Here is a 23,432-nt window from a genome sequence, read left to right on the forward strand (position 1 = left end):
ATGCTTTGGGTTTATATAAAATGGCATATGAAGAATTAAAAAAAAACAACCAAAAAACAAAAAACACCTGATAATAACAAAACCCCTAAAACCACCCTGACCTGTAACTGCTGCATCTCTTTCTCTGTTACGCTGCTGGTATTTTGGCATTGGTGTGAACTCTGGTTAGTGTTGATAGTGCTTCTAATGCAATTGCTTAGAGTACAAAAATGGCACAGTTATTAAATGGCAACAGGGTACAAATTCAACTTAGGTATTAGAATGTCTTTAATACAGAGTGGTCCTGTCTTCACTTTTCACTAGTTTATTTTATAGATCTGTATCTAATTCATGAGATAATTGCAGTTCTTTTCCCAGCTATCGGTATGTTTACTTAAAAATAATTGCTTGCAGTTTTGAAGCTTCACCAACAGGTGATGCTAGCAGTTTAATAGAGAATACTTATGTGCTTACAGTAACAGGATATTGTGCAGGACGTTTGTGAAACGCATCTGCATTTGGATTGTTACAGCTATCCAGTTTGCCCTTTGAGGTGATGCAAATTGTCTCCTACTGATATGCTTCTGGTAACTAGAGAAAGTGCTTGCATAGAGAAGAGTGAATAGTACTCTGAGGTTTTCATATTTAAAATATAGTTAGTGCCTGATACGCATACATTTTTCTCTAACAGGGTTTTGGAATATCCGTAGTAAAAAAGTATTTGATTTTAAAGTTACAGTGGTATCTGAGGTATGTCCCTATTACACTTTTGGACCAGACTGTGAAGCCTTTAACCAATCTCTTCATGCAGCAAGTGCCTTTTAATGAAACTGCTGCATAATGAGAGTAAAGAGATGCCGTACGTTTATATCTCAATCCACATCGCTGTGTCACTTCTGCGCATTGCGTTGGGCTTACAACTGCTGCTTCCCCTCTCCTTTGTAAACTGTGTCAGAACAGCAGCTCAGCAGCGAGAAATGCACCAGTGAGTAATGGAGATGAGCCTGGAGGCAGGAAGGTTTTGACCAAGCTTATATAAAAGGTGTAGTTTAGCTTATGGGTGCTCTGAAAGTAATGGATGTTTATAAAGATTATTTCCATAGCAGCAGCTTGTTAGTAGTGTAGTTCTGTGTCTATTGATAGACTGAGTTTTAGTTTTGGTAAATGGCTTAAATAGGAAATCTATTGTGATACATTCTTGCAGGGTTTCAAGTCTGACTTGTGGTATTACACATAATCAATCCTTAAAAACAGATAGTAGGAAATGAAAATAGTACACAGCCTTTTTGATCTCAAAAGGGATCAGTCATTTTTGTAGTACTGTTGCTGTCATTAACACAAAGCTCATGTCCTCACCTCCTGTTAGTGCTCTGAAGTGTTTTGAATTAAATAAAGTCCTTTTCCTGTGATGACTTCAGCACTACACATTGAAGTAGATGTGACTAAACAACCAATTTTCCCTCCTAAAAATCCGTGTTTCTCTCCTGAAATACTGTATTGATTTCAGTCTCCTATCTGTAAGTCAGGTTAATCAGCACGTGTAGAAACTGCAGTGTAAGCTGTGTGTTACAAGTAATGAGTTAGAGCCTCTGATCCCTGTTAACTTAGACCTGTCTCCATCCTATTGCTTTCATTCTTTCTTCCTAGTATTTTACAGGATGGCTGCTGCTAAAATTTTGAGCTTGAAGTTATTTGTGACTACTCAGAGCCAACTCGCCAGGCTTAGCGTAGTAAGTTTGGGTTAGCTTTTCCTTGCAAGGTTTGTTTGCCTACTGCAAGATTCTGTTTTCCTTTCTATGCTTATCACTGCAGAGGTTGATTTGTCTCTAAGGGGAGAAAAAAAATTGTGCTTCTTAATCTGTCTCAACTCTTGTATTTTTCCTTTTGTGAACAGGAGACTGCAGTGTAAGGAATGGTGCTTTGAGAACAGAAGGAAAAAAATGAGATTGTGGCAGCAATGATCTGTAGCGAGTAAAGCTGTAAGGTAGTGCTACATTATTATTCTGAATTTAATTCAAGCCCTAGTATGTGTAAAGGAAGAGTGTTTTACAAAAATGTATGTATGAAAGAGAAAAGTGACTTGACGTTCCTTTATGACTTCATATTAGCATTAAATTAGCGGTGCTATAGGGAAATACAGAAAGTTGTTTACAGCCTGCTGTGAGCTCTTACTGAATCTTGCTGGGCCTGTAGGCAGGAACTGGTGTTTTCAGACCACACTGACTTGCAGTAGTTTTTACAGGACAGCTGTGTCTGTGTGTTCAGCTGTAAAAGGCCTGGTAGTGTTTTCCAGTTCCTACTCTTCTTCAAAACTAAGAATTTTTTTCACATTCTAGAGGGTCATTTTGAGTGTCGCCAAACAGCACAGTTCCGGTGCAGACTGGAACAAAGACTCGGCGCTGAAGCTGGTGAGTGCTGTGACCTGGACTAGAGTGAGCTCCCCTTTTCTCCTGCATTTCCTCTGCATCAGGTTTATTTTCAGACTCAGTGACACTGCTGTTGGATTCTTCCTTCTTACTAAATGTCAAGTTATTGCTGTGGGTTTTCTTTTGCTTTGGCTAAAGAAACAAAGGGATGGGGAAGATGCAAACAGCGTCCCAGTTCAAGTCTTAAGCATCATTCATAAGACATTTGCATGTGGGAGGAGGAACTAAATATACAAACACAACTATTTTGTCTGACAGTTCCCTGCTCCCCTCCCCGAACTGAAAGTAAATTCCAGTATTTTCCAAGGTTTCTAAATTACACAATAAATTTCCAAGAACATGCAGCACAAGCAGATGTGATAGGTCGCCCACAACAGAAATCACACGTATTCAATTTATTCAGCACAGCTTAGGATGTGAATCCAGTGATGACAGGTCATGCTGACCCTGCACATCAAATAGATTTGATTTCAGATTAATCAGAAGGAAGAAATCTAGTTATAAGAAGGTCATATTTCCTGTCTCTTTATTGTTTGTCCAAACATTTCAGTAGTTCCTTCCTCACCTTATTCTGCTTCTCTATCTTCAGTGCTGCAGAAACAGCAGCAAGGGTAGGTTTCTGTGGGGTGGCCTCCAAGCATGTGCACAACATGCACCACAGCATTAGTCTGAGATGCCTCGGTTGAGCTTTGGTGCCTTCACAGTGACAGGTCATCTGTCAAATACAGGCTTGGACAGACAAAGTGACTTTAACTGACCAGTCCAGTTACTGGCTCTTCCGGGGTCATCTTGGCCGTTTCATTTATCTGGAGCTTATTTAACTCGTCAAAATCCTTTACCACTTGGAAAATATTTCAGAGTAAGTGAAGCACTGGATGAGGGAGAAGCAGGTGTCTAACAAAGGCAACAAATTCTGGATACCCTATGTTGCAGAGGCATCTAATGCCTCCCTCAGCTTCGTAGAGCTTTCAGTGACTACCTTGTACCCTTTTTTCTTCATTCGTTGAGGTTATGCTTAAGTTGTAAATCAGGTCTTGCTTTTTCTACTGTGAAGTGTTAACTCCTAGGTGGGTTTGCCTTTAGCCCATCAGCTTCTTAGAGTTTTGAGCACCCTGTGCAGTTGCCTGACCTAGAACCTCGTCCACATGCTGTTAGCAAAGAGCTGTCACATCTGTAGGGCATATCCAACAAGAGCTTCCTGCGTGGAGAAACAAGCACCCTTGAGCTGCTTCTCTAGATTCCAGCTCAGCCAGTCCTACTCTTTATCAGTGCAAGAAGCAGTCCAGGCTTCTTGTCCAGACATTGCTACTCAGCCAGTTTGCTCCAAACTTGCTTGATTTGCTCAGGACATCTGGTTGTTAAGGTTTTGGTGCAAAAGACGTTCGGTTTTTGCCTTCAGTAGGGGTGCAAAGGTAAATGTCTTGTGAAGAAAATCCAGGCCTTATTAAGCTGATAATAAAGAATATTGTTCCTCAGCTCTACATGTAAATGGAAAACTTAACAGGCCTTCTTGAGCTATAGGTTTAAATCTGGGGCACAGTGCTGGCTACAGCTGAGCTGAACTGCATCGGTCATGGGACTGCGTGGAAGGAAGAGCTGGCAAAGGAAGCTCGGTCTTGCTTTGGAGAGCTGTGCTGTGTCACCGCCTCTGCTGGAGGGTTCCTTGGTGAAGTCAGTCTGGTGGTTTGAAGCCAACTTCTCATGGATGGGAAGTGTTCCTCATCTTGGGAGTATTCAACATGAAACGTGGGGTAGTGACTAAAGAAAAGTAAGTGCTTATTCTGGTGCGTGCCCCAAGCTGTCTCTTCTGCTTCCCTCAGCCTTCTGACCTGCAGAGGTGATTTTGCTGGTTGTGTAGCAACTGCTGAATCACAGCAGTTCAGTCCAGTGTGTTTGATGTATTTCTAAAACATATTAAAATTAAATAGTTCACAAATAGAAAGCCTGTGTAAGAAGAGAGAGATAACTCTTACCCCTGGGTATCTTGGGACAGCAGTCTGCGAACATGTATCTCACAGAAAGTCTGCAGGTGGAGAGCTGGGTATACTTTTAAAATGAATTCCTTAAGTAGGTTTATGCTACCTGTTACTATGGTACAGAGGGATAATATTTCTACTGATACTTTATATGCAGTTTGCAGCCAAGCTTAGTGGCCAGTTTGGGTGATACATCTGTTTGGTAAGGACCAAAATTGGAGACCACAGAGATCTGTAAAGAGGTGCAAAGCCACAAACGAAGGTAAAGAATTGAAGGTGACGCCTGGCTGATAGCAAGTAAAAAGCTGAAAACCGCTAACAGAGTCCAGTGAACGGTCATGTATTTTTAGTATGTTGATTATAGCCAGTAAAAAGCCATGCCCTCGTAGTGTACAGCTGTGATGGCACTGTGATGACATTGTCCAGAAGATGGCAGGCAGGAGAATTTGTAATGTGTCCAGTAACTGGGCTTGCTTTGCATGTGAAACATACCCTCTAAAGAGGGAACGTGCTGCATGGACTGCGATATTGCAATGAATGTCCTCTCTTTGCAGTGCTGAACCTGCTGGGAGCTTGCTAGATTAATGAATTTATGCATGAAGGCTCCAGTTATCTTCAAAGATGAGACTTTGGCTTTCATTTCTTTTAAGGCATCTGGCTGTGGAACCAGAGCTTGAACCAGTAGATGCCAGTTCCTGCAGGCAGTTGTGTGATGGTCAGTATTTATCCAAGTTTTCGATACCTGGATGCATTTGGGGTCCTGAGGGTTGTGCTGAGCAGGGCGTACGCCGGGGTGCTGCGTGAACGATGCCTTACAGGGTGCAGGGTGGAGGTTCTGCATGGAGAGTGGGTAGAGGGGGACAGGAGGCAGCCCAGAGCCTTCCGAGTTTGGCGTTGGGGTTAAAAGACCAAAGATGCTCTGTGATTCTGCACTATAGATAAAAATCCATGGCCCCTGCTGTGCAGTGGATTTTGTGCTGCATTCAGGAGGGTAATTACCACTGTCAGTGGTGGAATTTTTTTCTAGTTTATTTCCTGTGCAGATGAAAGCTACTTAAAAAAAAAAAAAAAACAAAACCAAAAAAAACCCACCAAAAACAACCACAAAAAAGCCCAACGAACTGAAAAAACAACCCGCCTCTACACCCCAACAAACTGAAAACCAAACCTGTGCTGCTCCCAGGGCTTTGCTACAGCGTCAGGAGGGCTTTGGCCGGAGGACCAGGGGCTCCGTGCCGCTCTGCACAGCGGAGCGTGGCAATGTCAGTGGTTAGTGATGCCCAAACGTACCTCTGTTACACCGCTGAGGGTGTTATTTTGCTCTGTTTATCCTGCGTTAGGATTCCATGTGGTTTCTGTAGTGAGGAATTTGGTGCTCGTGTGTTCGTCTTACCAAAACTCTTCTTGATTTCAAACGCCCGTACTCTGTCGCTACAGGATTGACCTCTTTGCGCTCTCACAGCCTTTATTTAACCTGTGGATCTTGAAATAATCATTTCGTTTGAAAGAATAGTGTAGCTTACTGGGAGTAAAATGCAGAAAAATGATTCCGCTAGGATTTTTTGCTCAGTGTTTAAACATTTAATCCGTGTGTATCACGTGCCACATTCAGCTGCTGTGCTAGGAGAAATGCATTTTTCAAGGAAATGCTTCCTTGGAAGTAGGGAGACAATCTAAGGTGTTGGAAGAGGATTTGGATTCAGGGGATAGGAATAGACTGGGTTGCAGGAATGTGACCAAAGCCCGAGTAGAATGTGAAAATGTGGGATAAAACAATTGAGAACAATGAGGGAACAGCTGTAGAGGATGATACCAGTGAGGCAGTGATCTTTCTACCTCTTGTAAGCTGTTTTGTGGAAACTCTTTATGAATTAAGGCTTTAAAGTGAAAGCTTTCAGCTCCAGCTAAGTCACCAAGAGACTCCAGGGTGAGCTGATAATAAAATTGATGTGTGTAGGAGAGAAAAGGGATTGAGTTTTTTACCTGCATGATTAGAGCTGACCACAAGATGAGGTGGGACTGGTTTAGGTAACCATCATGCATTAAAACAAGGCTGAGGGTTGTACCTAGTCTGCCTAGAAACAGGCTGGTGGGTAGATCTGCTTCGTGTTGTAAAAATGCAGCTGCACGTTGGTGGTGGGGCCGACTCTGCGATGGGGCCGACTGGCACTGCAGGTGCAGCGAGACCTTTGCTTCTTCCCAGCTTAGCACCTGGGCTTTGAATGAGGCCACTCTCCATAGATGGGATGCGTCTTAGCGTTTCTTAATGTCTCTGAATTCACAGGCTTCTCAATGTTAAGGCTTTTCTGTTAATTTTTTATTTAGGTAGGTACGTGTTGTTGTCATTCAGTATTTGCCTGCTGTTGTTTAGATACACTTATCTAGTCCCTATTTTTTTTTTTTTTATCAAGTATCACAAAAAACAAGTTTGGAAGAGCTTTGTTTCTCTCTGAATTTCTCTCCTTCCCAGCTTGTTTGCAGAGAAGACTAGCAAAGGGTTTCTTTCATTCCTTTTTTTTTTATTATTATTTTTTTTTTTTTTTCCCAGGTTGTTATCAGTCTCTTGGCAAGAATACCTGAGCACTTCCAGAGTCTTTATCTCATCCACCTTCATAGCACCCCCCTGGGATGGGGGAGTGTTACTGGGCCCGTCTTACAAGTGCCTGGGAAAATACTTTTAGAGATTGTTTTAAGCTGTGGTAAGCTGGGAGCTGAACTCTGGCATCCTAAAGCTCAGGCTGGTATGTAAATCACTGCCTTTTCCCTTACCCAAGACTTCTTCAAACCCTTATTTATTATCTTCACCAAGGATTTTAGCTTTTTCTAAGGCTAGGAACTGAAGGAAGAAATAAACATTATTGAGTCTGACTAGAAACTATTTTTTATTTTTTTTTCTTAGTTCTTGATTTGCAAGTGTAGTAAGGAAATATTTACATCAAATACAGAGCTGAAAAAACAGAACTCACTGTAGTCAATCAACATGTCCCAGGTCAGTATGGTAAAAGTCCTGCTTATACCACTGAACCATTTCTTCCAGAAAGAAAGCAAATCCCACTTTTTTTTTTTTTTTTTTCCCCTCAGGCAAGATCCTGCTGAAATTGGTGGAAGTGGGACTAGAGGGAAATAGTAAACCTTAGCTTCCAGGACTGTAAAAATGTAAAAAGTAAAGCCTTTTAATCCACAATTACCTTCTCAGTAAATAGTAAAGCCCCTAGGAGATACGTGGCACCACTAAAAGAGGATGTGTTAAGTGAGGGCATTTATTTCTAAATCATTTTGAGGCAAATGCAAGTTTTGGCTGCATTTTAGAAATAATTATTGCAGAACCTTGAGCAAAGGTCCAGCTACTATCCTTATTTCTCATCGGCTCATCACTGATACACATCGGCATCGGGATTGACTAGATTCTTTTGCCTGAACTGCGGAGCTTTGTCACTGGGAACAGAGATGGCGCTTGGCCTTAGGAATCAATTTGAAAAATCTCAGGTTCACAGAAAAAGTGCCTGCTTGCTGTCTGCGTGTCCGCTCCATCTTGTCCTTTCAAATCTGTCAGGGTAGAATGCACGAGGAGTGGCAGCATTACAGATGATGCAGGTGATGGAGTTACGCAGTGTCAGCTCCCAGAAGATGATCCGGAAGCCAGAAGGTGCAGACCCTTACACGTGTCGGCTTGGTGTGTTCACTTTCACATTGGGCTTCCCGTTCGCAGGTCTAGAGAAAGAAAAGGGTTTGATTTACTTTGATGTGAAAGGAACAAGAAGGTGATTAATGTATGGCTGCTGATCAGCTCGTTTAGCCTTGGTCTGCAGGCAGGGACCTCCAAGTGCAGGCTGCAAAGTGTTCCTAAACCCTCTTTGTGCTAGTGAAGGATCTGCCAGCACTGAACTAGTGACAGCCAGTAGCAGGACTTTCTTAAGGTACACTGGTAATCAATTGTTACACTAATTAAAAAAAAAAAATTTTTTTTTTTAATTTGCTTCTGACTTCTGCACACTTCTGTCTTCTTATCAAGCCTTTCTCCACATTCAGAAATTAATGAGGAAAGAAGAGCTTGGGGCTTTTTTGGAGTTGAGGAAGCTGTTACGAATTCATAAGGACTTTTTCTTGTTGCAAACCAGTTTTCTGCAGAAGAGTTTAAAAGGAGGCTTTCTAGACTAGCAGTGTGTTCCCAAAAATGATAGAAATTACTGGTCTCCAGCAACTGATAGTTTTATGCTGATTTAATGAGTTGGAGATTTGGCACTTGTTTTCACTGAAGATTAATTTGTGGTGGAAAATGAATCCTTCAGCTGCCAGCAAGAATCCCAGGCCAGATCCTGAGGCGCTCTTTAATTGAGCGAATTGCACTATTAACTTCCAAAGAGCTTCATTTCAGTAAGTGGGAACAGCTCAGAGCAGCAGGAATTTCCTCTCTAAATAAAAGATGAAATATGTTAAAACTGCTTAAACCGGGACTCTGTCGGGTTAGCGCTGCCGAAGGAAAGCTTGCCTTGGTGATTTCCTGAGGCGCTTGTAACCCAGCCACTCCATCGGTGCAAGAGTGAAGAGGTCTGCAGCGTGTTTTTCCCCTTAGGGACAGAACATCTTAACACAGGGCTGGCAACAGGAGTTGAGATAAGTGAAGAATGCAAGCATCCTCTTAAACAAGGCTGCAAGAAGAGCTCTTCGTTATCACTTAGCCCTTGGAAAGCTAGGCAGGGATCAGAAGAGCGCGGGGTGTAATAAATATCTATCATTAAAATGACAAACTGTTCCCTTTCTCAGACAGGCAGGAGAAAATGCAGGTCTGTGGGTGCAGCTGTCGTTTGATACATGCACAGAAAGCTTGGGCCCAGAGGGCAGAAGGCATTGCCACTCGGTGCCTCTGCCCTTAAAGGCTGTTACTGCTCAGGCACTGATTTCTGATGTGTTCTGCCTTGGAAAAAAACTAAATTGTAGGGATCCATTTTCCGTTAATGTAGGAGGTTCTTTCTTGAGTGATCATTCATTTGGACAGCTAAAAAGCTATTAACTTTTTTTTACTATGAAACTCATGCATGTAGCAAGGAATTTGGATTTATCTGATTTTAGAGATGGTTGATTTGCAAAGAATAAGGCGCCAGAGGTGTGTAACAATACTGTTCCAAACTTTCTTGCAGCCGAGCTTTTCCGGGCGCTAGCCCAGCGCTGGCCTGGCCGGAGCAGTAGTGAGGATTTCGGAGCTCTCGTGCCACGAGCGCAGGGCTGCACCCTCAGCACAAGGCTCGCAAACCTGCAGAAGCGGTTTCCTGCAGAGCGGGCGAGGTGAGGAGAGCGGCTGCAGGGAGGATGACTTGCAGAAGCAAAATGCGCGTTACTCGCAGGCAAAAGGATTTCTTGTTCAAAACCGTGCCTGTTGGGGGAAGTAGAGGCACAAAGGCATGGTGAGGCTGGGCAGAGTGGGATTTGGGATGCGCTAACTTGCATCTAATCCATGGGCACAACTTGGGAAGGTCCAGGGATGAAATCAAATGAGCAGTCTGGGGAGGGGAAGGGATGAGATATGGTCACCGCACCCTGGAGTAGCGCATTGGGAACCTGATGTTACGAGCTTTGGGTGATGCACAAAGTTTTCAGGCTGCCACAAACACCTCCTGTCTTTGTTTAGCATCTGCTACAGTGTCAGTGCTCAGTGATTTGAATTAGTTTAATACTTAATAAAAAAAAGAAAAATAGAGGAGAAGAGAATCTTCTCTCTTTCCTGCCGTTAATTCATTTCACTGTCCCCTGCCACCCACCGTATAGCGAGTGAAGAATTTTTAGGTCACTTTTTGGCACCTTCCTGCTTTATCATTTGAGGGTGAGCTGCTGCAGAGTTTAAGATAAAAATGTCAGCACCTGTCACTTACCTTTTACACCTGCATCTTCGTCTTCTGGTTTCTAAAATAAAAAAGAAAACGTTTTAGTTTGAAGAAATAAGTCACAGCTCAGTGAAGAAACCCTGCAGCGAGGGAGGGCTGGCATTCCCTAGGAGCTTGCTGTCTCTGAGCCTAACCACAGATAAACTGAGCTTATTTCTGAGGAAAGCCATGCAAGGGAGCCGTGCTGCAGCTCACATTCCCCCAGCAGTGCACTTCAGTATTTTCATGAATTAACTTTTCGTGAGAGTAACAGCAGCAGGGTCAGCCAGAGAACACTGATGGTGATTTTTTTTTTTTTTTTTTTTTCTCCCCCTGTCTCTAGCAACTTTGGCATGTTGCTGAAAATCCATTGCCAGCAATTAATTTCCACAAGAGGCGAGTGGCAGTGATGCCACACAGCGTGCAACCAAGTTGCATGATACTCTTCCTCATTTTAGCTTCTATGTCGTTAGTTTGGGATGTATTTGGCAACATACAATGTCCAGCCATTAATTTTAGCACAAGATAAAAACCTGTCCTTGAGGGCTCCTGCTGCAGAAATTAAATGCAGCTAACGGCTTTTCAGTGATAATTCACACCTGCATTAAAAAGCAGAAATAAATCACTGCGTGGCGTTTGTAGGTTAACCATGTTGCAGGTCACTGGAGGGCTGCTGGGGACTGCAGAGGGCATTTGGACCAACTCCGGGTGCTCTGCTGCATCGCCAGCTGTTTTCCCTTGAGAAGAATGACTTTTGGCTGTGGCTCATCCGTGTTTTTTCATGTGTTCCTTCCTATTGTTGCAGACGGTGGTGATTAGCTGGAGGATGCTGAGAATTTGTACTTTTTTTTTTTTAACTGGGTCAGCTGGTAAATTCAGCTCACATCAGCTCTGAGCTGTGGGGTCAGTGAGCACCTGGTTACGTTGACTCAGCAGCAAAACCACTTTGGTGTTGCAGGCAAACGAGCTGAGCCAGTTTAATGCCATGGATATAACTTCTGGGGGCAGAGTTAAACCGATTTCAGTGAGCGTTAAATTGATTTAAATACATTTGCACTCACTGCTTGCTCTGGGTCATTTAAAGACATTTCAAACATGAAATTTCACCAAAGGGCTTCTGCCTACCCAGGGATTTTGCATCACTGCGTTAGCTGCAGCAGTTTCTGACCCTGTGTAATTAAGTTGCTTGTTTGGTCACAGCTCAAGCTAATACTGGGAGTCTCAGCAGTTGGACTGGCAAGCCCCATGCTGGAGCATGTTTACGTTATTTTGTCAAAGTGTTCCAGGTTCTGGTACTTTTACCCTCTGATACACAGATTTAAGGATGGTAGCACCAGCACAGTTTGCTAGAGTTAATTTTTCTCTATTTATAATGTCTTTTTCTTCCTTGTAGTGTAGAAGTTGATAATTCTTTCTCAGACTAAGCCTACTGATGAGGAAATACAGCCATTGATTTTAAGTGGTCCTTCTCTTGCATTGACCATGTCCTACGGCTACGTAAAGGGGATACCTAGAAGATCCATTCTCCTGAAGGACAAGGCTGCAGTTTCAGGCTAGAGGAATATCTACGGGGGGTTATGGGTGAGTCTTACGTTGATGCAGCATGATGGTGATTGCCAGGGCGCTGAGGAGCAGGAGGCAGGCGCCTGCCAAGGGAATCCAGATGAAGATGTCACAGAAGAAATTCAGCTCTTTCTCCTTGCTAGTCTCTGCAGGAATAGAGAAGAGGAAAGGTCTACCGGGTGCTGATGGCTGCTGGAGCCAAAGGACCTGCCTGGCGTTCAGCAAGGCTGGGGGTGAACAGAGGGCTTGCCCTGCCCCACCAACGATGCCCGCAAGTGCTGCTGCTCAGCATTTTCCTGAGGACTTGAGGGGAGGACATGTAGCCAAAGGTTTTCTTGTGTCCTCTGCTGAGGTTAAAACCAGCACCAGCCCCCAGGGCTCTTCCCTCCCTCCACCTCTTCCCTCTGTGCTCAGGCATGAGACATGCTCCTGCTTTTTACATCATCCTTAGCTTTTCCTATCTGGGATGAAACATTGGAGTTTAATCCTTCTGGCTCCATGCACCCAGTTATCCAGCTCTGATAAAGCTCTAAGGATTTTCCCTCTTCCCACCCATCCCAAAATGCCTGCAGGCTCCCCCACGGCATCAGCGGACCAGAGCCCGGCTCTTCCCCCTCCCTCTCTGCAGCTGGTTTACCTGGATCTGAGGTCTTCAGGCAGGGGTCCTTTTGGGTAACACCAACCTGCGTGGTGGGTGCTGGGGTGGTGGGTGCCACTGTGGTGATGGCTGTAAATGAAAATGGATGAATACAGCACGTAGGGAAATACAATAAAACAGTGCTCTCCTGGCCATCTGGTCTCTCACCCCTGCCAGGGCACGGCTTCTCCTGTGGCCAGCACGAGGCTCAGCTCTGGGGGAGCTTCACCAGTTTGGATGGTGACTTTCCCCAAGGAGAGTCTCCCAAGACCCAGTAGCGAGCTGCAGGCTGCTTATTTCTTGCTTTCTGCCACCACCCTCAGAAAGCCTGAGTACCCTGAGGTTGGTAGGACTTTTGGGACCTACGTGAGGTGAGGAAGGAGGGGAAGGTGGTGGACTTTGCTTTAGTCTCATCCCTTCAGAACCACGAATGGGATGGAGAAGTGGGGATGGGGAGGTGATGCTGGGTCTGCCTGTTCATCTTTGCCTTTAGGCAGGGGTGATGCTACGAGAAGACATGGCAAGCACTGGCCCTCTGGCAGGGGGACAGGTACGTTGCTCACAAGATACCTTGGGCAAGCAAGCAGGGAAATGGGGTTTGTGGGAGAGGTGACTGATTAAAAAAAGCACAGGCAGAGGGTGCTGGACATTTTGGCAAAGCTAAGCAAGGTTGGCTGGAGGTGCTGCTGACCTGGGAAGAAGGCAGGCTGGCCAGGGCTGAAGTACAGTATGTGGTTGCTGTTGATGAGGCAGAAATAGTTCCCCTCGTCCTGCATCGCAAAAGATTTCACTACCAGGTGGTAGGTGTTGCTGTCTTTCCTCGCCTCAAAGCGTGTAGAAGTCTTCTCATTCCCCTTGAAGGTGGTCCGGGACAGGGAAGAGATGAAGACGATGAAGTGAAGGGTCCCGTCCCTATCCAGCCGGACCCAGGATACGCTGCTGTCGTCACTGGGGGTCTGACACTCCAGCTGCAGCCGCTGTCCCACCCGGGGATGTGTGGCGCTGCTGCTGATCTTCAACTTGTATCCCTGGATCCCGGGGCAGCCTGTGGGAGAGAAATCCTTGCAGGAACCACTCAGGAAGAGCCACGTCCCCGTAGGGCAAACCTCGGTCCCTGTCCATGGGGTGGGAGGTTGAATGGAAAGGGGTGATGGTGCTGTCCAGATGACCTGACGGCTTTTTGGAGTCCTCATTGGGATTGTGCATGGAGGGTGCTCAGCAATCAGCCTCCTGGGCTTTAAAGATGAGTGCTGCCCTTCAGCAAAGGCTTTCAGCTGGCTTCTCAGGGACGTTACCCCTTCCTAGCTTATCTGAATTGACTCCCTAGAAACACTGACTGCTAAACCCCTTTTTATCCTCTTCCCCCTTCCTTCCAGAACCACTTCTCTGGAGGGCTCCCTTAGCGCTGTGCGTGATGCTGCAGCCATCCCTCCAGCTGCCCTACCCTGTCTGAGGTGATGCCACCTTTACCTCCACAATTACTGAGCAAACCTCCAAGTCAGCCCTTTTGGTTTGCTTTTCATTTTCCCTTTAACTATTTAGCCCAATTTCTTGGATCCAGTGGAACAGATCCAATTTGTTGGATCCCTCCCGACAGAGGTGGTGCGTGACCCTGCATCCATACTCACAGAGCCGCAGAGCAAGCAGAAGGAGCAGCGCAGGAGACTTGGCCATCTTCTAGGGCTGGCCGTCCTCGGGGACGGTGCGGCAGAGCAGAGGTGATCTTTCTTGCTGGGCTTGGGAGGCTGCATCGCACTTTGAGGAGGATGTGATGTCATCAGGACCCTCTTCAGTGAAGAGATGGTGTTCGGTGTCTGTGGCAAAATGAAGGGAAAATAAAAAGATTTCTGAAGAAATTTCGTTCTAATCCAGAATTTGGGCTTATTTATCATTAGAAGTTCTTAACAATGCCTTGAGGATTCTGCCTCACTGGCTCCCCTAGAGATTCAGACCCATGATGCTCGTGCCTGAGGCAGGACCAGCCACCGCAGCCTGCTGTCTCCCAGACGTCTGGGGGTTCACAGCAGCTCCAGCTCCACAGAAGTCACGGACAAGCCCCGTGCTTTGGCTGCAGACCCCAGGTTGCGTTTCTTGGCAGAGGTTCTGCTGCCTGTACTTGCACGCACTCGAGGGGTCTCGTGCGGATGGCAGAGCACGCCGTGGTTTTTCACCCGGCAAGCAGGACACGGGTGTTTCATGGCATATATCCACAGGTATTATTTACCTCCAAGCACGTACGTTGCTGACACAAGGCTGAGTTCTTCGGGTGCTCAATTGTTCTCTGCAATCCTTCTTTGCAATTGCTCTGCAAAAGCCGCTTTGTGCAAGGCAGGTGGTCTGTGATCTGAAACCCACCAAGAAAACCTGATGCCCCAGGGATATGCTTTGTTTTTTCCTTCGTCACATCTTGTGGTTTTCTTCTCTAACCGCAGGGGCCTCCGTGCTGCCAAAAAAAAAAAAAACCCTTGCATGCCTCAACGGAGAGGGCCCTTGCTGCCGCCTCCAAGGTGACCACTCGCACATGAGTAGGAGTGATGCTTCCTGGAGCTCCACGCAAACGGTAGCAACAGTTTCACCAGACTGCGAGGTGGTGGGCTGCTGCATTATTGATTCGATTGACACTTCCTGGATTTCCTGCTGGTTTGTGTTTTTTTTTTTTTTTTCTGTATGAGATGGTTTTTTATTACTCCTCTGCAAAGAAAGCCCCCTTTGCCCACATGTGGCAGAAACCAGGTGCTGCTGACTTGGACGCCGTCGCTATTGCGGCAGCTACTTAAGAGGTGAGTTGTGGAAAATGGTTTCAGAACTGGGTTTATTTCACTGGGCATCAAAGCACGTTGGTGAGTGAGGAAAGCTGCTGACAGGCCTGCTGAGAGGTGTGAGATTCATTCTTCTCTGAGGCTGTGATACTTGTGATGCCTGCCTGAAACAGAGCAGATTTTTGCAAAATAAAGAGAAAATAGGTTTTGTTAATTAAACGACATTACAAGGATCTGGATCTCAAAATCACATCAAGCAAATGTGAACATCAGGCTTGAGGTTCTTCCAGGGTTCTCCAGCTGTCTCCAGGTGAGACATCAAGTGATGCTAGTTGTGTAGGTTCCTTCTGGTTTCAGTGAGCAGTTGATTCTGTTTATCCTAAGTAGAATTCATCCTCCTTTTCAATGGGATAAGCTGCTTTTGGGAAGCGCCTGTCTTCACAGGCTGGTGAAAGAATGTAGGCAAGGAACTGAAACCATGGGCCTGCCTTGTAGATGACTGAAGTTGAGTCTCATGTTTTCTGAGATGCTGAAGTGAGCTGGTTCCTGCCATCCCTCAGGATTGTTGTGTGAGTGCCCCCCTCACTTCCATCACTATCACAACTCAGGGTCAGAAAATGAAATTTAAAAAGCATTTTCAAAATCCCCCTGAGACCAAAGCAGGAATGTTCCTGGTTCCCATTGTTCAGCATGGTGTGAATGGAAATGAACGTGCTGGCAAATGAGGATGAGGGGACCAAGTGTTTTTCAGGACCAGGTTCTCACCCTGCTGTAGAGCGTGGATGCTTGTCTACAGCATGCAGTGCGTGTCCTCAGAAATGTGGTGGTGGATGTGCTGGGAGAACCTATGCAATTAAAGCATCGTAGAATCATAAAATCGTAGAATCTTAAGGTTGGAAGAGACCTCCAAGATCATCAAGTCCAACTGTCAACCTAACACCACTATGCCTACTAAACCATGTCCTGGAGTGCCACATGTACATGTTCTTTGAAAACCTCATCCCTGAAGGGCTATTGACTTTCTTAGTAGGGACATCTTACTTCTCTCTTGTCTCTGAATAACAGTAAATTTTGTTATGAATCGGTCGCAGGTACCAAACTGGAGCCCAGATGTTCCTCTTCTGGATATAGAGGTGTCCTTGATCTTGGTCTTTGTGGCTCACGGATTGAGCACGCTTCCATGCTGAGCCCACCATTTCCTGTGTCACGTTCAGACCCCAAGCTCTGCGTCACCATTTAGAGGTCTCCTGTTCTTCTTCGAACTTTTATTTGCTGAAGCACTTTGTGACTCAACCACTACACGAATGATACCACCAGCCCCTCAACACCCTCTCCGGGTGTTGGAGAGTCACAGGAGGTGGCCTCAGCAGAGCTATTCCTTTCTGCTGCCTGCAATAAGCTGCTAATGAATAAATCCTTTTAAGGCAAGAGAAAAGCTCATTGTCAGTGGAGAGATTCAGCTGTCAGTGGGCTCTCTGCATCTCTTTTCAGCGTGGACACCCTTCCTTGGCCAGAGAGCGTAGCTCCAATGAAGATGTCTGTGTGTGATCGGATGAAACCAGCCTTTCCCTGTGCCCCCATCTCCTCAATAATGAATTAGCTGGAGCTGGGATCACCTTTTTCTGGCTTCTGCGTTGAGGTATCGCTTAGCACAAAGCTGTTTCAGTTTTGCATAGTAAACGAACTAAACCAGTTGCAGTGGCCTCCAGGAAAAGCTCTAATTTAAAATCAACCCTTGTGTAAGTCATTTAGGTCAGTATATGTAGGTTTTACACTGGTGACCTACTCCAAAACTGGGAGGGGTGGGTGGTTAATGGGATTGATTAAGAAATCCCTGTAACTTTAGCATGCTCTGGTTTGGCAGTTTGTCCTAGCAAGAAGTTTCATTTGTAGCTAAGGTTGCAGGGCTCTGCTGATGAACTCCAGCCTAAGCTACTTGTGACCTAAGTTTATATACTGAGGCAAGCCTAGGTCTGTGCTTCATCAGCGTCAAACCATTAAACACAAGGAGACAGGAGCAAATAGAGAAGAAACAAAACCACCCAGGGAAGAGACAAACTGACAAGGATCTGCATTTTCGGGATGGGGCTCAGCAGGAGGTGAGTTTAGGATTAATTTTCTCTGTGCTTGCTTGCATCCATTTAACAGAGGAGACATGGGAAGCGAGAGGGAGCTTGGGGCATCAGAGCTGGAGGAGGTGCTGAGTTTGGGTTACGATTGATTTTGTAGTCATTTTGTGGAAGTATCAGTGGCTTTTACACAGTGCTAAGAAACTTCAGCTTCTTGCTATCGGTAATATCAGCCACGGCACGGATGTCTCATGGTTTTCCGTGACTGGCAGCAGGAGCACATCTGAGGACATGGGAGTTGTGCTGTGATGGTTGGTGGACATGAGAGCATAAAAATGACCATGCTGTGTTGGGTCCATTGTTTCTGTTGCCCATGGTACCTCCTCGTACCGTTTCAGGACTTCTCACTGCTAAGCACTGATGCAGCGTTGCTGCTGAGGAGCAGGTGCTGCTTGATCCCTACAAAAGATCAGCCGTGGTAACTCAGGGTGTGACCGGACCGTGTTTGCTTCAGCATTGCCGATTGTTCCTGTTGTTAACCTTTGAAGGATCTCTCTCATAAGGAGGAATGGAAAGTCTTAACGAAGAGTTGAAAATTTAGTTGCAAATCACAAAGTTTTTTTTCAAACAGAGGGAAAGAAAAAAAAAATAGGCAAGACTATAGCATAGAGCTTTTCCGGTGTGAAATGAAGCTGTGGTTTATGAGCAAATTGCTGCCCCCCGCTTTTCTTTGCAAAGCTGCTGCATTGAAGGGGTTTGGAGAACGTCAAGCGCAACTGTCCCACGCCAGACACTCGCACACTGTCTTTCCACTGCAGCCGCATCTTTCCAACTCAGTGACCAACACTGTGCTCTCTTCTGGGTACTCTCAGTACAAACATCACGTACCTTAAGATGCAGTACGCAAGCCACGAGCACTTCTGCACTCCCGTATCTCCGTGATGTAGACCTTTAACCTGGTCCCTGGGTTGAAAAAATCTCCATAATCTCCATGCTTGTTGGTAGAGTTTGATACAAGAAGACTTGAATATGTTATGAGTTTTCCTATACCAGGCTTCCCGCAACTTCTCCCTTGATGCTGCAGAGCTGGTTTGTGCAGACATTCGGTAAATCGGCAATCCCATGATGGCATCTTTTGGGGACTGGTGACAATTTGCTCTGCCAGTGCCACAGCTGGGGTTGACAGTAGACAGGTTGGGGTTTTTACAGCTCTGATCTCCAAACTACCATGGAGATTCAGTCCAGAACTACAGAAAGACTTTGTATTTTCTAGCACTAAATATGGGCTTTCTTTAGGATAAGGAATATAATGTGTGTGGCTCCGGCGCATAATTTTTTTGTCTGAAGAACAGTTCCAGTCATCTTTAATTGGTCAACTGGGCTCATTATCTCCCTTACGATTTCCACAATCAAATTTCTGTTGGGTTTGAGGCATTGTTTGCCAGTTGTCCTCCTACTTCAGCACCCTTCCAGGGTCTCATGCTCTGGGAGTTGACTTCTGTCTCCGTCAATCCAGGGTCTTGTCATGTCTGGTCTCCTTCCTTGGTGCACATTGACCTTCTTCCCGGAAGACCTTGGGCAGGAAAGCCTGGTGGAGGTATCCCAAGGAGTTTCTGGGCCCATCTGCGTGGTGGAGGAGGACTTTCTCGAGCTGGGTATTGCTGTGCATGTTTACTGTTAACATCTTCGAGAGGGAATAGTTGGTTACAGCAAGTCAAACAGAAACGTTCCAGTTTCCGATTATCCACCCCTCCTGCTGACAGTGCTGGCTGTGTGGGAACCCGTGGCTTGCTTGAGATTGCTTGCTTCATCTGTTTTGTTACTTGATTGTCTTGTACAACTTGTTAATTCTTCCTGATTTTGCATTTTCTTGAAAAGTAAACAACCCTTGCTGTAGAATTAGACCTGTCAGACAGAACCCTAAGCCGTGATACTTGGCTCAAAAGAGGCAGAGGGGACGGGAGGCGGCTGTTTCAAAAAGCAGCGGCTGGTTTAATGCTCTCCCGCTGTCAACAAAGCAAACTGAATTTGGTGTCAAGAGTTTCACTTTTAACAGCCTGATCCCCACCACTGCTGTGAAGGGAAGCTGTGATTACCCTTTCCACGCTTTTTCTCCTGGAGGTACCGCTTTCGCCCTGCTTGTGAGCATTGGATGCAGCAGCCATTTAATAATTCATGTTTAAAAAGTATCCTGCAAACTTTATTTTTGTGCACATTAATTTACTTGCCTTTCTGCATTGTAAATACAGGGCTGCAGAAGGATCTTTCAGAGACTGGGCAATACAGGGTCAGGTGAAATTTGGAGTAGTCCAGTCCATGGACAATCCATGATCCAATGCGTTGTACAAATCCTTGAATGCCGTGTGTTGGTCCCACCCCCTCGTCTCAAAGAGGGGACTTAAAAAAAAGAAGTAGTAGGACCAGAAAATGTTCAGAGAAAGGCAAAATGAGAGGCTCAGAGACCTGAGACGGGTTTTGTGTAGGCAGATGATGACTGTTTGGCCTGAAAACAGATGATTTAAGGTCTCCAGAATCATGAATGGCTGGGAGGCAGTGGAGAGGGATTGATTATTCACTGCCTTTTCCACTACAAAAAGTAATGGGCAGCAGATGAAGCTGATGCAGGTCAGGTTGAAAGCAAGTGAAGTTGTCCTTCACCCATGCATGTTCCTGCCAAAGGACATCAAGGATACAGAGCATGGACAAATGCTTGGAAGAGAGGTCCATTGTGGGTTACTCAACAGATAGTGACAGGCTCAGGAGATCTTTTTAGTTAAGAATAGTCTGGATATTAAAGGGAAGTATCATATATGATTGTCCTGTCCTTATTATTCCTTAGCCATCTGCTCATATTCAGTGTTGGAGACAGAATAGTGCTCTGGGTGGACCTTTGCTCTGAACCAAATGAGTCATTTTAATATTCTTAACTATGAGATCTCATGACAACGTGTCATTTTTAAGGAAGCCGTTTGCTACAAGACTCCACATCCATTTCCTCTAAAACGCTATTAGTTTTCCAACTATCTCATTCTTTAATGCAGAACACAAATCTTACTCAGCTGTTGGCCCTGCACAAGGACATCTATTCCTAAGAACGAATCCCGCCGTTTTCCATCACTCTCCCATCGTCTCTCTCCTCTGGACCACAGGCAGTGAGAGGAAAGCGCAAGGGCAGCTCTTTCATGTGGTTACCATCACCTAGAGAAATAAGCTGTTTTCTGGGTGCGTATACACTCAGGATGTAGGAGATAACATACGCAGGAACTGCCTATGGCTTGCCAACCTGTGTCTCCAGTTGTGTGAGCTGGAAGATGATGGGTTGGAGATGGTTTGAGCTTCATGTGGCTCCAGCCCTTCAGGGCAGCAGCATCCAGACCTCTAGGCCCTGTGTCCTGTCTGCTCGTGGTGGGACAGGGCTCTTTCCCCAGCTCTTTGCGACTTTCCCTTCCTCAATTTGCAGCCATGGAAAGGAAGAAGGCGATATCGCCAGCTCCTCCACGGTGTGCCCACCCGTAAATGACACCACTGCGGATGCCATGGCCATCTCCAGTGCATCCCACTCCTTCATCCCTCCGGCAGAGCCCGTTGGAGGAATTCTGCGGTTACCTGGACGCTGAGCAAGACACCTTTGATGCTGGGAGAGGGCAGAGAAGGCAGGTGAGTTTTTTCTTTCTCTGTCTTACAGTTCAGGGCACTCTGGATGCCTCCTGGAAGAGGGATATTGGCCAAGAAAGGTGCTTGACCCCAGCCAACTTGTTCCATTTGTGTCCCAAATTTGGGGAGGAGAGGAGGGACCGGGGTTTGGGGACCTGAGGAATTTGTACAGCAGCAGCTGCCTTCCCGCAGCATCTGCTTGGGGATGGTGGCTTGGGCTCCGTGCAGTGGGATGTGACCCTGCCTGTCCGTGGCGGCAGCCGCCTGACACCGAGGTTTTGCGCTGCACGACCTGCAGCCCCGGCTCTCCGTGCTGGGAGGGAGCAACAGGAAACATGGTGGGTGAGAGATCACGTGCGTAGCTCTGGGGACAGAGATGTCTCCTAAGCCACAGCCCCGCTCCCTGCCCAGCCTTGTTGGGAGGGAGGTTGGTTGTACCCCATATTTTGGTGCCAAACCCTCCAGCTGGACATTTTAACCACAAGCAGAGAAGAAGAGCACAAAACCCAGCATGGCTCGCACCTGGGGCTGGGTAAGGCTTGCTCCATTGTGCTCGCAGGGTGGAGGAAGGGGCGGGGTGGGACACGGGGCTGTTGGCACCAGCTTGTGGGCTCATGGCTTCGCTTTGGAGGCATCCATCACTCACCTCTGCGTGGGGAAATGGGGCATTTTTGGGTGTTCTCCAGCAGAGCTCAGGCCCTTGAAAAACTCAACATTGCAGAATCTCACTTGCAGACGCCCACGATTTCAGCAGAGTTGGGTTTTTCTGCTGCGTGATGCAGAGGCTCAGTCCGGTTTGGGCAAGACAAAATTTAGCCCTTACTCATTGTCCAACCTGAAAAAAGCCAAGGAGATCAACCTACGGGCACCCGCGTCAGCATGGCTGCGGTAGGGCTCCCGACCCCTCCAAGGGGCTTTTTGGATAGGATGGAGAAGGCTTTGCCGTTTGAGCAGGTTTCCCTTTCGTATTGACTGCCAGTGCTTTCCGTGAGCCACTTCTGTCAGAGAGGTTTTCTGGTTTTGTGTTTTGAGCCAAACAAGTGGTTTGTGCGAGATCGCCATTGCAACGGCTCATCGATATGTTGCACTGGGCAGAGAAAAAAATTCTGCGCTAATGCCATCATGGGGATTTTTTGGAGTGTTTCACCCCTGGTTTTAATTTATGAACTAGATCAGAAAGTGCAAACAGTGATAACGATACTCCCCTAATTCCAAGCGCCATGCAGTCTCCCTTCATGCACCTGGATACCTCAAAAGCCAAGCGAGAAATCTAACTTTAGCAGATAAAACAAACGGCTACGGCAGGAATATTACATCTCCTGTGCTGCTGCAAATGTACAAAACATGGGGAGAGTTTTGTTTCAGGTGAAAGAACCACTGGTATGTTAACTCAAAGTGACCTTGCCCATAGAAAAGTGGTAGAGAAGCAAAATACGCACCTTATACGGATGGATTTTTAACTCGGTCTGATACGTGTTCCAGTTATCTGAATGCTGAAATGACAAAAATTTGTGTATAATTCCAGAGAAGCTGCAGATCTCTATGATTCTATGCAGATCTATGATTCTATGCAGATCTATGATTCTATGATTCTATGATTCTATGATCTCACCCTGAGTGCACGCAGTATAGATATACTGATATACACAAATATTTGTTATTTCAGCGAATAATACTTAATTTAATAACCAGAAAGAATATGAAATAAAATTATAATAATATTAAAGAAACAATTTCTGGTTGATATAAACCAGAACTATATTACTATTCCTGGTTTATATCAACCAGAAATGGTTTCTGTTTATGGTTTTCTATTACTATTTCTGATTTATTGAATGAAATGCAATGTAGTCCAGGGAAATATAGAGAAGAAGTACTTATGCTGCCTGAAGGTAGATTTTTGTTCCGCAGTGTTTTTTTCTGTAGATTTGTCAATCTATATAACTGTCAATATATATAACACATATATAGTACTATATATGTGTTATATAATATGACACATAACATATTAATTAATATTAATAATATAGCTATATATAAAATATATTTAAATGTAATATAGAATGTATAAGCTGTAACTATATTGAATATATTATATATAACATATTTAACTGTAATATAGAATAGAGAAGTTATTATATAACTATATATAATAATATGTAGTTATAAAATTGTCAATATAAGTAGATATCGATAGATATTGATACCGTATTTCTATATTTGAGTTCCTGGAAGTGGATTTCCCTATGAAAGAGCCGAGCAGCCGGGGGAGCTGGTGTGTGCCGCGGGCGGGGGAGGCTGTTTGTGCGCTGGATGCTTCTGGAGGATGGGGCAGAGATTGCCCGCGCCCCTGCTTAGGCGCGCGTCTGTGCACTGACGGGGTTCTGGAGCAGCAAATACAAATTGGGATTTTGTGGGTTTTTTTTTTTTTGCAGCTTCTGGGACATATCTGGTGTTACACGGCAGCAGAAAAAGACATTTCGAAATTCCCATTCAACAAGTGTGGTCCGG

General features: G+C 45.5%; 1 protein-coding gene across 1 annotated transcript; it reads right to left on the reverse strand.

Annotated features, from left to right (window-relative positions):
• Window positions 1-7,502: 7,502 nt before the first annotated feature.
• CD8A (CD8 subunit alpha) lies at window positions 7,503-23,166 on the reverse strand. The gene is made up of 7 exons (XM_086746170.1): window positions 23,129-23,166; window positions 14,068-14,253; window positions 13,131-13,484; window positions 12,440-12,529; window positions 11,832-11,948; window positions 10,249-10,279; window positions 7,503-8,092 (listed from the first exon to the last, which is right to left on the reverse strand). The coding sequence occupies exons 2-7, from the start codon at window positions 14,111-14,113 to the stop codon at window positions 8,038-8,040; spliced, it is 693 nt and encodes a 230-aa protein (XP_086602296.1). The 5' UTR covers window positions 14,114-14,253; window positions 23,129-23,166; the 3' UTR covers window positions 7,503-8,037.
• Window positions 23,167-23,432: the final 266 nt, after the last annotated feature.

This window comes from Chlamydotis macqueenii, chromosome 4 (genome assembly GCF_036417535.1).
Source record: "Chlamydotis macqueenii isolate bChlMac1 chromosome 4, bChlMac1.mat, whole genome shotgun sequence".
Lineage (NCBI taxonomy): Eukaryota > Metazoa > Chordata > Aves > Otidiformes > Otididae > Chlamydotis > Chlamydotis macqueenii.

Bases quoted from the DNA above. Each gene is read 5' to 3' on its own strand.
- CD8A (XM_086746170.1), bottom strand. From the start codon at position 14,113: ATGGCCAAGTCTCCTGCGCTGCTCCTTCTGCTTGCTCTGCGGCTCT. The intron at 12,530-13,130 runs GTCAGCAGCACC...TTTCATTTACAG, and splicing joins CCAGCCTGCCTTCTTCCCAG to CCATCACCACAGTGGCACCC. The intron at 10,280-11,831 runs GTAAGACTCACC...TTTTTATTTTAG, and splicing joins CACCATCATGCTGCATCAAC to AAACCAGAAGACGAAGATGC.